The following is an 11,548-nucleotide window of genomic DNA, read 5'->3' as shown; positions in this document are numbered from 1 at the left end:
GCTTTGCCTCACTCTCTGTCCTGTCTCGCACCGCCGAGACACCAATGACACCCCGGTACACCGTGACATCTTGTGTTGGGGGTAAAATATTCTTCTCACTCGACTAAAAGTAATGATCAAAACGAACAGTCTGAATCGGGGGCAGGTAAGAGTGATTTACAGGCAATGATCCTCCCCCACCCCCGCCTTTAATTCCTTTGCTCTCCTGAAGATTGCAGAGATTACTTGGACGCGTCATCCGAAGATGACATTGAGACAGACATCCCGCCGATGAAGGTGAGAAAGCACCTTTGCTCGCCGATCTAGAGCAAGGAAAGATGTTTATATATAAAACAACGTATATATTAAAAAAAAATAAATAAAATAAAAGAGAGAATAAGTCGTTACAACTAGATGAAGAATCTCACATCGGGCACCCTAGCTTTCCGGGAAACAACAATGAAAAAAAAAAAAAAAAAAAAGAAGAAGGCGGCAGATAGATTGATACATAGAGTTCAATTATATTATTAGTATTATTATTGTGCGAACAATATCGATGCCTCAGGAAACGTAAACATGGGTCTATTGACCGACCGATTGTTTTTTCTATTAAAAATGTGTCGTAAACATTGCCGGGCTTGGTAGTGTTTTTCTTAGCTTATCCTCAGATACAATCAAGCCATTTTCGGACACATTCCCATGTATGTAGCAGTGGTGATCTGGAGGAAGCTGTCGACGCCTGTTCAGTTAATTTAGGTTTTCTTTGTCTAATTACTGTGGAGCTTAGGGAAAAGGAGCTGGGCTCAGGGCAGTAAACTGACACTTGGGCTCTGTGTGTGGTATCCAGGCAGAGTTTGATGGAAAAAGCCTGCTTCCACTCAACTGCAGGTCACTGTCTGGGACCAGCCCCACCCCCTCCCTGCCCGTACCCACCAGCGAGCTCTCAGCACGGAGCTGCACTGGAGACAGACGGACACACAGACACACACAGAGAACTGCAGGCACACCGCTGACACGGCGTCCCGCTCTGCCCGCGTCCTTCCCACCCCCGTTCCTTTGCTCCAGCATCCCTGTCTGCCCTGCGTCTTGCCCTGCCGCCGTCCTCCTTGCGTCTCCAGTTTGATTCTGGAGCCTCCTCCATCATTCGTGAGCAGGCCTGTGCCTTCGCCGGCTCCTCTCCTCCCTGCCCCCTCCGGCGCCCCGTTTCCTCCGGCAAACGCCGTGTGCCAGGACGCGTGACCCACGCGTTGCACGGGTGGAACGTCCCCGGGGCGTGGAGGGAGGGCGCATCCCTGGTCCTCGGACTTTATCCCTGCCTCTCTACGAAATGAATGATATTTTGTAGGGCCATGGGGGGTGGCAAGGGGTAGCGAAAACTCTTTTAAAACAAACGTCTTGCTAGCTTGAGGAGCAGTAAACACTGCTGCCTCGGGCTGCAGGGGTGGGCGATCCCCTCACACGCGTGTCCCGCAGCAGCACCCGTGTGTCACGGGGCGCACAGACAGAACTCAGGGCTGGCAGCCGCTCGTCTCGCCCCGGGGCCGTGTGGGGAGGGCAAAGCGGTGCCTGTGGGGCCGAGGGAACCCTGCGAAGGCGGTAAACGGGACCGGTGCTAGTCCGGTAGCGGGAGCGAGCAGGGGATGGTGCCGCAGCAGCAGCGGCAGCAGCAGAAGCAGCAGCGCCTCTTGCCCAGATGACGGGTGGACAGAGGCCAGCTGGAAAAGGGGTGGTCTCTTTCTTCCCCCTCTCGCTCCCCCCCTCTCTCTATCTCTGCTGATTTCTCGGCCGGATTTAGGGGGGTCTGCGGGGAAAGGGAAAAAAATAGTTAGATTGAAGGAACTGATAGGCGATCGCGCTGTGCCTTTTACGGAAAAAAAAAAATATATATGAAAGAGTAACAGTGCGGAAGAGATTGCGGGGTGGGGGGCAGGCTTTTGCGCTTCCTCTCCTTGCCGGATTAGGCAGCGGGATGGTCCCCAGGTGGGGGGCAGAGGAGGAAGCGGAGCGGCGCTGAGCGGAGCCTCCGCGGGCTGCGCGGCGCAGGGAGGGAGGGGGCCGGACCAGGGCCGGGGCCGGGGCTGGGCCGGTCCATCCCGCCTAGTGCCTGGCTCCGGCGGAAAGCAGAGGAGCCATTGCGCAAGGGACCGTGGGGAGGGATGCGCAGGGCGCTGCCGCCGCCCCACCGCCGCCCGCCGCGCTGAGGAGGTGTCCGGAGGACAGCGGCTCCCACCGCCCCCCCCCCCCCGCTCTCCCCCTTCAGGGCACCCCCCGCCCCGGTACCCACCCCGCCTGGCTCCCCCCCTTCCCTCCCAGCCTCACCCCACCCTGCCCCATTCCCCTCCCTCCGCCAGATGACCACCGAGAGCGGGCAGCAGCGGCTGGAGCCCCCCGTCCCTCTCCGCTCCTGCAGCCCGGCTCCCGGAGCTCTCCAGATGAGCCGGCCGCCCTCCTCCGCCCTGGAGACCTCCACCTCCTCTTCCTCCACCTCCACCTCCTCCTCCTCCTCCTCGGCGGCGGCGGCGTCCTCCAAGAGCAAGAAGGCCAGCTCGGGGTTGCGGCGGCCCGAGAAGCCCCCCTACTCCTACATCGCCCTCATCGTCATGGCCATCCAGAGCTCGCCCTCCAAGCGCCTAACCCTCAGCGAGATCTACCAGTTCCTGCAGGCCCGCTTCCCCTTCTTTCGCGGCTCCTATCAGGGCTGGAAGAACTCTGTGCGCCACAACCTCTCTCTCAACGAGTGCTTCATCAAGCTGCCCAAGGGCCTGGGCCGCCCGGGCAAGGGCCACTACTGGACCATCGACCCGGCCAGCGAGTTCATGTTCGAGGAGGGCTCCTTCCGACGGCGGCCCCGCGGCTTCAGGAGGAAATGCCAGGCGCTGAAGCCCATGTACCGCATGATGAACGGGCTGGGCTTCGGCGCCTCCATCCTCCCGCAGGGCTTCGACTTCCAGGCGCCCCCCGCCTCTCTCGCCTGCCATTCCAACGGCTACAACCTGGACATGATGCCCAACGCCATGGCCAGCGGCTACGAGGGACTCAGCGGCGGCCACCACGTCCCACACATGTCTCCCAACCCCGGCTCGACCTACATGGCCAGCTGCCCGGTGACTGCCAACGGGGACTACGGCCCCGACAGCAGCAGCAGCCCCGTGCCCTCCTCGCCGGCCATGGCGAGCGCCATCGAGTGCCACTCGCCTTACACGAGCCCTTCGGCTCACTGGACAGCCTCGGGGGCCTCGCCCTACATAAAGCAGCAGGGCCTCCCCGCCGCCAACGCCGCCTCCTCCGGCATCCACTCCAGCGTGCCCTCCTACTCCCTGGAGCAGGGATACCTGCACCAGAGCCCCCGCGACGACCTCTCAGGTAGGGGCGCGGAGGGGCGGCGGGGGCGGCGGGGAGAGCGGCGCCGGAGGGGGTTTTCGCCGGCGACAAAGGTTTCTCGCGGGGGAACCCCGGACCGCCACGGTGTCGGAAAAAAGACGTGCATTGTCTGCGAGAGGGAAAAAAATACGCGTGGGTTGGAGCTGTTCTGTTTCGGGACCGGGGGGCTGTGTGAGGGGGCGGCTGTGGGCACGGTTGAGAGCATCCCTCCCGCTTGCTCAGTGCCAAGAAGGAGCATTCCTGAGGAAAGCCTGGCTTCGTCCCGGCTCCGTCCCAGTTCGGGCGACCCCCTCCCGGTGCCGGCGATATGTGCGAGCGGCGGTGGCAGCGGGGTTGGCCCCTCCGCCCCGTGCTGCGGCTTCACTTCGCGGGCAGCGCCGCCGGGCATCGCCGCCGCCTCGGTAAACCGCGCTCCGCGGAGACGCGCCGCGGGAGTAACCAAAAAAAGGCGTCAAATATTATCCTCTAAACCCTACCGGGAGAAAAAAAAAAAAAAGAAATAATTAAAAAGAAAATAAAAACCCCTCTAGCGCCAAACCACCCGCTTATCTTAAAAAAAATGCTAGAAAGATAAAAGCGGATCGAGTATAATTCTGCAGCCGGAGGGAAAGAGTTTTCTGGTTGCTGTCTCCCATCCCCTCACCCCCTCCCCGGCCAGTGATTACAGACAATGTCTGCTCAGAAAAATCCGAGCACAAAAATGGGTAAAAGATGTTGGGCTCTTACGGGGAATTTTTCCAAATAGCCCTTTTAAACGTGGGTCCCAGAGGTTAAGCAAACAAAGACAGTCTGGGCTGGACCACACCGAAGAGGATTTTAGCCTGACTTAACCCCTATGAGAGCGGGGTCTTGTTCAATTTTATGGGAATTTCAACAAGTAACAAATACTGGCGACCCTCAGCTCTGGGTCCCCTCCCGCCCCCTCCCTGGGCGCCTGTCAATCATTCTCCTGCCCTTCTGCGAGTGCCGCAGCCTGCCCTGGCCTCCCCACAGCCCGCTGTCTCCGTGGGGAGGGCAGCCGCCTCGCAAGTCGCTTTGCCGTCACCGCAGAAGGGACGTGGGCTGTCAGGGGAGAACAAGCGGTTGCAAACTTTGCTCCCTTAAAAACAAAAGGGCCAAACCCCTAAACAGCCCTGATGTGCCTTCTGGGGAGAGGCGGCTGCAAAGCGGGTCGCCGTCTTGCCGGCTTTTCCGCGCAGGGGAGAGAGCGGACGAGATGCGATCCCGGCTGGACTCCTCTGTGCCCACTGGGTTCTGCTGCTGAGGTTTAAACCAACTTTTCGGAGCTACAGGGCGTCCTTCCACGTGCTTTTTGGAGCCGGGGCGAGAGGCCGGCGGGTTCACAAGGGCATCCCCCGCCGAACTACGTACCTTCTCCTTTAGGAATTTCTGCTTTGGTTTGTTGTTTTTGCTTGGATTTTTGTTTTCTTTTCTTTTTCTTTCTTCGACTCTTTCTCCCCCCGACCTCTGTTTGTGGCCGCACAGTCCGTCACGCAGGGCCCATGGCGCCACGCGTGGTGCAGGAGTGGGACTGGCCCGGGAAGCGGGGCTGGGAGGCAGCTGCCCCCTCCTCCTGCTTGACACCTGAGGTAAGAAAGCTGATTCCTGGAAGAGAAATTTTCATCCAGAAACAGCCCAAGAATACCTCTACAAAACAAAAAGCAGAGGGATAGAAAGAGAGGGTCCTGGTCTTCCCGGAGTTCCACTGCTATTTCCGAGGCCGGGTGGTTTAAATCCAAATTGTTTCTGTTCAAGAACGGATACAGACGCATATGAACTAGTGGACGCTGTCTTAATGTCGACCACCAGCGTCTGTTTCCAGCAGCTCAGATTTAATGCCATCACTTTGCAAAACGGTATTTCTCCGTTTATTTTCTACAACTTCAGTATCTGGGCCCAAGCCTTTACTGCAAACCATACGCAGTCCTTGATTAACTGAACAAAAAATTAAAAACAAATTCTTTATTTTATTTCTTTTTTAACTTTATTTTTTTAGTAGATCTAATCCTTATTTGCGCGTGATATGTAAAATCTCTGTGGCACAAATATTTCAGAAGAGTGAAAGGAGATGGGGAAAAAGGATCTGAGCTCTTTTATTTGTACTTATAATCAGCAATAATCTTTCTCCTCCTGCCCCCGCGAAAGCAGTAGCAAGTGAAATTCGCCTTTCCCTTTCTCTTAGTCAAATGAAAAGCAAATTCGGTGGCTAATCGCTGTTGGTCGGTCAATAATTCTCTACCCATGACAGCGTCAGGGAGGACTTAAAACCGTGAGTTTATATCAGTCTCAAGAATAAGAGAGGTAAAAATTAGAAACAGGAGTCTTGGTTCTGCTAAAAGGATTTTGAAGCTGGGGGGGGGGGGGAGCCGGATTTTTTTCGCAGACTATTAAATCCTGCTAAATGATTGAATCAGGATTGTAATAAAGTGCCCCAGTTTATGGTAAGCATACCAGCAGGGTTATTAGAAAGCCGAGGAAATCCAGCGAAATAATCACTTTTATAAAGTGAGCTCTGCGGGGTGAAGGAGGGGACAACGCCGGAGGAGAACGGGCTGTGCGCGCCGCCGGCCGACGCTGCCAAAGGGTTCGGCTCCGCCATCCTGAGGAAAACCGGGGAGATTTCCCTCCTATTTATTTCTTTTTCTCCCCCCTCCCCCCCCCCCCACACCCTCACTCTCCTTCTCTTTCTTTTGCTGTGTTTTTTCTACTCCTCGCTTTTTTTTTTTTTTTTTTTTTTCCTTTCCCTTGACCCTCGGTCATATTTGACAGGATCCCGCTAGCCGAGTTTGACATCCACACGCCAAACCAAAACCCTCTGTGGCTCTACCCTGCGGGCCTTGCTCGGGCAATGCTCCCCTCCCCGCCGGATCCAGTAGGAACCCTGCCAGACCAAAGATCCCAGCACGATCCTACGGCTCGGTGCTGGGGGTGGGGTGACGTCTCCCATGCGGCCCCCGAAAGGCTGCCTTAGACTGTGGGAAATTACAATGGGAATTTGCGAGGTCATTTGCATGTCGGTGCCACGGATGTACTTGGCTTGTTGTTGTTGATGAACCGTGGCGTGTATCTTATGTTTATGAAAGCACGCCCGCGAAAAGGCGTGAACGCTCTTACACACACACACACACACACATAAATAAATACATACTGTATCAACACACAAGCGGATCCTGACTGGAATTCAACCTGCAGCCGCTCAAGCCAGAAGCAAAATCCTCCCAGGAACGGGGTAGGGAGAGGGAAGAGGAAAGATGGGAATCGGGTTCACATGGTTGTGGTGCACGCAGGAAAACACGCCAAGTGGCATCGGCTCCTCTTTCCCTCTCACACACACACACACAAAACACACACCCCTTCATCTACCCCCTGCGCGGAGGCTCAACTACCCCTCCACGTTAAGTACCGAGGCAGAGGGCAGACAGACAGCAGTGCGTGTGTGCCCACGCATGAGGGATGCTCCGAGATGCCCACGAGCCCGGGATGCGGCGGGGCACGTATCCGTGGGCATCCACCTCCGCATGCCTTCCTCTCCTCAGCCTGAGTGCCGCACGGCTGTGTAGCCTAGAACCTCCCCGCAGAGCAGGCTCGGGGGCTCCTACGAGCACGGCTGCAGCTCCGAGCCGACCTGCGGGCGATGGGGGGCTCCGGGGAATCCACTTCCCCTCCTCGCTCGGGGCAATGGAACCCCCGGTCTCTCTGCCCTGCAGCAGGTCAGGATCTGCTCCTGGGGAAGCGTCCAAGTCCTCTGCCAGGAAAGCCAAAGATGAGTTACCAAACCTTGGTAACTCCTGGGGGAGCCGAGAGCGGGGGTAAGGGAGCGGTGTGCCAGCTCTGTGCAGGCAGCCTCTCCTCCCTGCGGGTGAGGGAGGAAGGACTGCTCCACCCGGGCAAAGCTCTCCGACTTCTGAGCAGCTCTTGTTATTTCCTTCTCTTGCAGTGGGACTGCCTCGCTACCAGCATCATCCCTCCCCGGTGTGTGACAGGAAAGATTTTGTCCTCAATTTTAATGGCATTTCTTCGTTTCACCCGTCCGCTAGTGGATCTTACTACCACCATCACCATCACCAAAGCGTCTGTCAAGACATCAAGCCCTGCGTGATGTGAAGGCCGCGCCCCAACAGAGACAATCAAGTGTCACTGAACAGAGACGAGGTGTAGGTGGACCCACGCAGATTAAATATAATGTGCACTCTGGTAGCATTGGTAGTACACGAGTCACTTAGCAAATTTGCCTAAGGAAGCAGTGTTTTCGGTCCCGCTCCACCCCCTGAAGGACACGTACAGCCGATATAATGCTCCAAAGGTCTTACTAAAATAAAAATGCCATGTGTGATGTTTTGGCTTAGGGGGGACGTAAGGGTCCTTATGCCAAGTCTGACCACCTTAATAACAAACCGCCTTTCTGCAATCTCCTAAAGAACTGAGCTTTGGGAAAGGGAACAATTCGACATATTTTTATACGAGAAAGTGTCTTTGCATAAGAAAAATAAATGTCTCCGCACCTGCGAGGTCTCCCCCTTCTGTTACTTCGTTGGCGGGAAATGTACTTTTTTATTGTGTTCTCTCCCCGACCCCCACCAAGGACACTTTGTATGGACTTCAGCACCGACCAATTGATATTATTAAAACAGTATTGTTTAGCCCTTTCGTGTATAGACTGTAAGAAAAGTTCGATTTTTTTTCCAGTATTGCAGCAATACAACGTTCTGGTTTTTATTTTTACAAAAGTTGTTTTCTACCACAGTATTTTTTAAAAAATTATTTTAAATAAATCTCGTGTATACTCACACACTATTGCTTTAAAAGGAGAATATATTTGCACTTATGTATACTTTTTACGGTTTGCCAAAATATTTTGATGTAAAAATTTTTTCCAATAAAATGTATATAACGACTATCACTAGACAGGCAGTTTTTTTCCCTTGGCTCTTTCTGAGAAAACTCTTCCAACCCCAGCGTCCAAGAGAGTTAAGGATGCAATCCCAAATCCTCCAGTCGCTGCAGGCGGAGGAGGGGAGCGAGAGATTGACCCGAGCAGGCCAGTGCCATATCCTCTGGGCTGCACCTCCCGCCGTCACCCACTTCCCACCCTGCTTTCCACCGCTGCTGCATAGACTTTGAAATAACCGAGGCAGAGGACGCAAAAGCCGAAGGGTCGGGACTGCACGACGGGCACCTCCAGGTCTGAAACGCCCTCCCCGCTCTTTGGGGATGCGTCTGGGTGTCCCCGTGTCCTCTTTCCCCATGGTCCCCTCGGAGTCCCTTTGTGCCCCGAGGGGACTTTGCCAGGTGGGGGCGGGAACCCCTGTGCAATGCGGGCTTGGACCCGAGAGGGCATGTCACGGGGGGAGGCGATAAAACCGTGACTTGATAAGGTCTGGGGCAAGCACCGGCAAAGGTGAGGGCAGCGAACCGGGCCGGAGGGGAGAAAAAGAGAAAAAAATGTACGAAAGAAAATAAAAAGGGGCCCCCTAAGCACCCTAAGCAAAGCGACTCCTGTCCCCACGGTGTCCCTTGGATGGCGAGCAGCTAAGAGCCGGAGCCGGGCGCCAGGAGCTGCCCGTCTGGGCATCCTGCAGAGCCCGGGGCCGCGCCAGCCCCACGGCCGGGGGATGAGCTCCGAGCCCACCCCGCAGGGCCCGGCCCGGGGGCAGCTCGGCACGGCCACCACCTCCCGTGCAGCCCGGCCGGTCGGACGGGGACACAGAATCGTCACCGTACCTCAACGCGCACCGACGCCCGGCTCTGCCCAGCCCCGCGCCCGAGCGCTGAAAAAGGGGAGAGAGTTTCAGCAAAGTGCTCTGTGCATGTGTGCGCACACACACACACACACACACACATATATATTTGTATGTATCTACACACACACATATATATATATATGAGTGCACGCACACACACCCCCACACCCATATATATATATATATATATATATATATATATATATATGATATCTATGTAATTATACATAGACATAAAACTCTTCATCTTTAAAATACATATTTATGCTCAGACATGCCCTTTTCTTCCCTGAGCTTCTCAGGGCCTGTGATAAATTATAAAGTCAGTTTCAGCGTTTGCTCCGACCACAGTGCTGTGTTTACATTCTTTCCGAGGCAAGCCTGCATGGTCGTAATTTATATCCTAAACACTTGAACGTAACTTGTTTACACAGGAATGACAGGACCTCAAAGACAAAAAAACTGCCTTTCCCTGCCGGCGGCCGGGCGCGGGGCTCCAGTGCCCTCCAGCGGCCCCGGCCCGCAGCACGCCGGGCTCCGCCGGCTCCACAGCTCCGCAGCTTCCCACAGTGTTTCCACAGCGAATATTTTTTAAATTCTTATTATTTTTTTCCCCACCTTCTGAGTGCTGTTTTACACCGGAAGATATGAGTAATGCTCCCAGTGGCTGGTCTCCTAAGAAAGTGGAAGGATTTGCTAGGACATCCTTCGGTTTTGGGCTTCTGTGTTCTCCCTTGGTGACTTAAGACTATTAAGGTTCCCTTTTCCCCGTTAAAGCCTCTCAAACAAAGGACGTTTCAGAAGCTGCACTCTTTAAACATCAGTATGTTTCTGGGTGCTGCCAGTAAAAAGGGCTCAAACTCTTTCTTCTGAATTTAAGGGTGACTTAAATGACAGGGAGGAAAAAAAGTGGACAGATTTTTAAGTTAATTTGATCTGATTTTGTTTTGATATTTGATTTTATTGCAGTACCTTCTACTCTAGGAATCCAGCCCTTGTTTAGTCTAAAGAACTCCAGTGGCTGCAGAGCCAGTGAGAGTCATGACCAAGAGCTATGCCACTGTGAGGACAAGGTATTTACATTTTAGCCATACAGTTAAAAATTCCCTGCATCTTTTAACATTTGTTAACAGCCATTGAACATACCCAAATACTTCACATTTCAGAAAACGAAATTCTCTGTTAGATATCCAGCACACTAAGACTTCTAATCACAGCAGCAGTGACGCAGTACTCATCTCTGAGACTTGTGGGGACTTACAGTGTCAGAGAAAGTGCCAGAGAAAGCTGAAATTTATAGCATTAGAACAAAACCCGAAATCTAGATGTGTACGTTTCATCCCAGTACTATGAAAGAATCCAGGAAGACAGACCCAAAATTGAGCAAGCATTTTCTGGTTGATCTGTAGGGAAACCTGTAGCTGCTGTGCTAAAGTGAGCACCAGTGGGTATAGAACATGGGAAGATCTGTGTCTCTGCAGCTCTCCGTTACTGCTCTTTTCTTTGACAATAGTCTATTCTCTTCTTCCTCTTTTTCTCTTAATTCCTTGCCTGCCAACATGTCCCTGACTTGCTTTGTTTCCTATTATTTGATTGTAAGGAGTTACAAGATACTTTTTTCCCCCTTTAGCAGTGTTATAACCCAAGTAGCATCCAACAACAGTCTCACACCTCTGCTATGTCTGAAAATAAAGTCACTGCCAACTTTCAGCCTAGGATTTCAGCCCTCACAGTGACTTTGTCCTTTCAGGTGGGCTCAAAGGAGGATGTGAGCAGAGAACTTCTAGGTACACTTCTGGTCTGTCCTAGTGAACAGCTTGCATATCCAGAAAGTTACATGAGCTTTTCCAGCCAGATCAGTCGGTCTAATGCATTAGTAATGCAAACTGTGCCTCCCTAATGACCCCAGGCCGCCACAGCTACAAGAAAGCTACAATTAAATTACAAATAATTAGTCATCTAGACTGATGGCATAGCTCACATTTGGTGAGGTGCTGAGGTAAATGGATTGAACATAGTCTAATCCAAACATTTCCATTATTAGAACACGCTAGGCAGAATCTCTGTGGGATGGGAATGAAATCACGCTGGAGTGCCTCAAACAGTTTGCGTGTGATCCACTATAATCTTACATATATATTTTCTCCATTCTCTGGTTTCATCACAGTCTTACTGCCTCAGTGGAGGGATTTTGCTTGTGAGGGTGTTTATATTACACAGAAAAAAAACCCCACTCAAACACTTGAGAGCTGGGATCATTTGAGTAATCATTTTAACTTTGGCAAAATTAGCCAAATGCTGAGGTATCTTATGCGGGATGTTGAATTTCTAGCTGGTAGTGGACCAAAGCATTCTTTAAAACAATAAGTTTATCAATCCCATTAAGTCTTCTTGCGCATTATTCTATTAAGACCAACAGTAGATGAACATCTTGCTGCATTTTGGCT

The 11,548-nt window shown here is 53.0% G+C and overlaps 1 protein-coding gene across 1 annotated transcript; it reads left to right on the top strand.

Moving 5' to 3' along the window:
* The first annotated feature begins 2,243 nt into the window (after positions 1–2,243).
* FOXF2 (forkhead box F2) lies at positions 2,244–8,255 on the top strand. Its single transcript, XM_030265429.4, has 2 exons — positions 2,244–3,342; positions 7,298–8,255. The coding sequence occupies exons 1-2, from the start codon at positions 2,331–2,333 to the stop codon at positions 7,462–7,464; spliced, it is 1,179 nt and encodes a 392-aa protein (XP_030121289.1). The 5' UTR covers positions 2,244–2,330; the 3' UTR covers positions 7,465–8,255.
* The last annotated feature ends 3,293 nt before the right edge of the window (positions 8,256–11,548 follow it).

The sequence above is a fragment of the Taeniopygia guttata genome, chromosome 2 (genome assembly GCF_048771995.1).
Source record: "Taeniopygia guttata chromosome 2, bTaeGut7.mat, whole genome shotgun sequence".
Taxonomy (NCBI): Eukaryota; Metazoa; Chordata; class Aves; order Passeriformes; family Estrildidae; genus Taeniopygia; species Taeniopygia guttata.
The sequence above is the reverse complement of the archived record's forward strand: the minus strand, read 5'-3'. Positions and strand labels throughout refer to the sequence as shown.

Coding starts and splice junctions, on each gene's coding strand:
- FOXF2 (XM_030265429.4), top strand. CDS start 2,331: ATGACCACCGAGAGCGGGCAGCAGCGGCTGGAGCCCCCCGTCCCTCTC. Junction 3,343..7,297: donor CCCCCGCGACGACCTCTCAG/GTAGGGGCGCGG, acceptor CTTCTCTTGCAG/TGGGACTGCCTCGCTACCAG.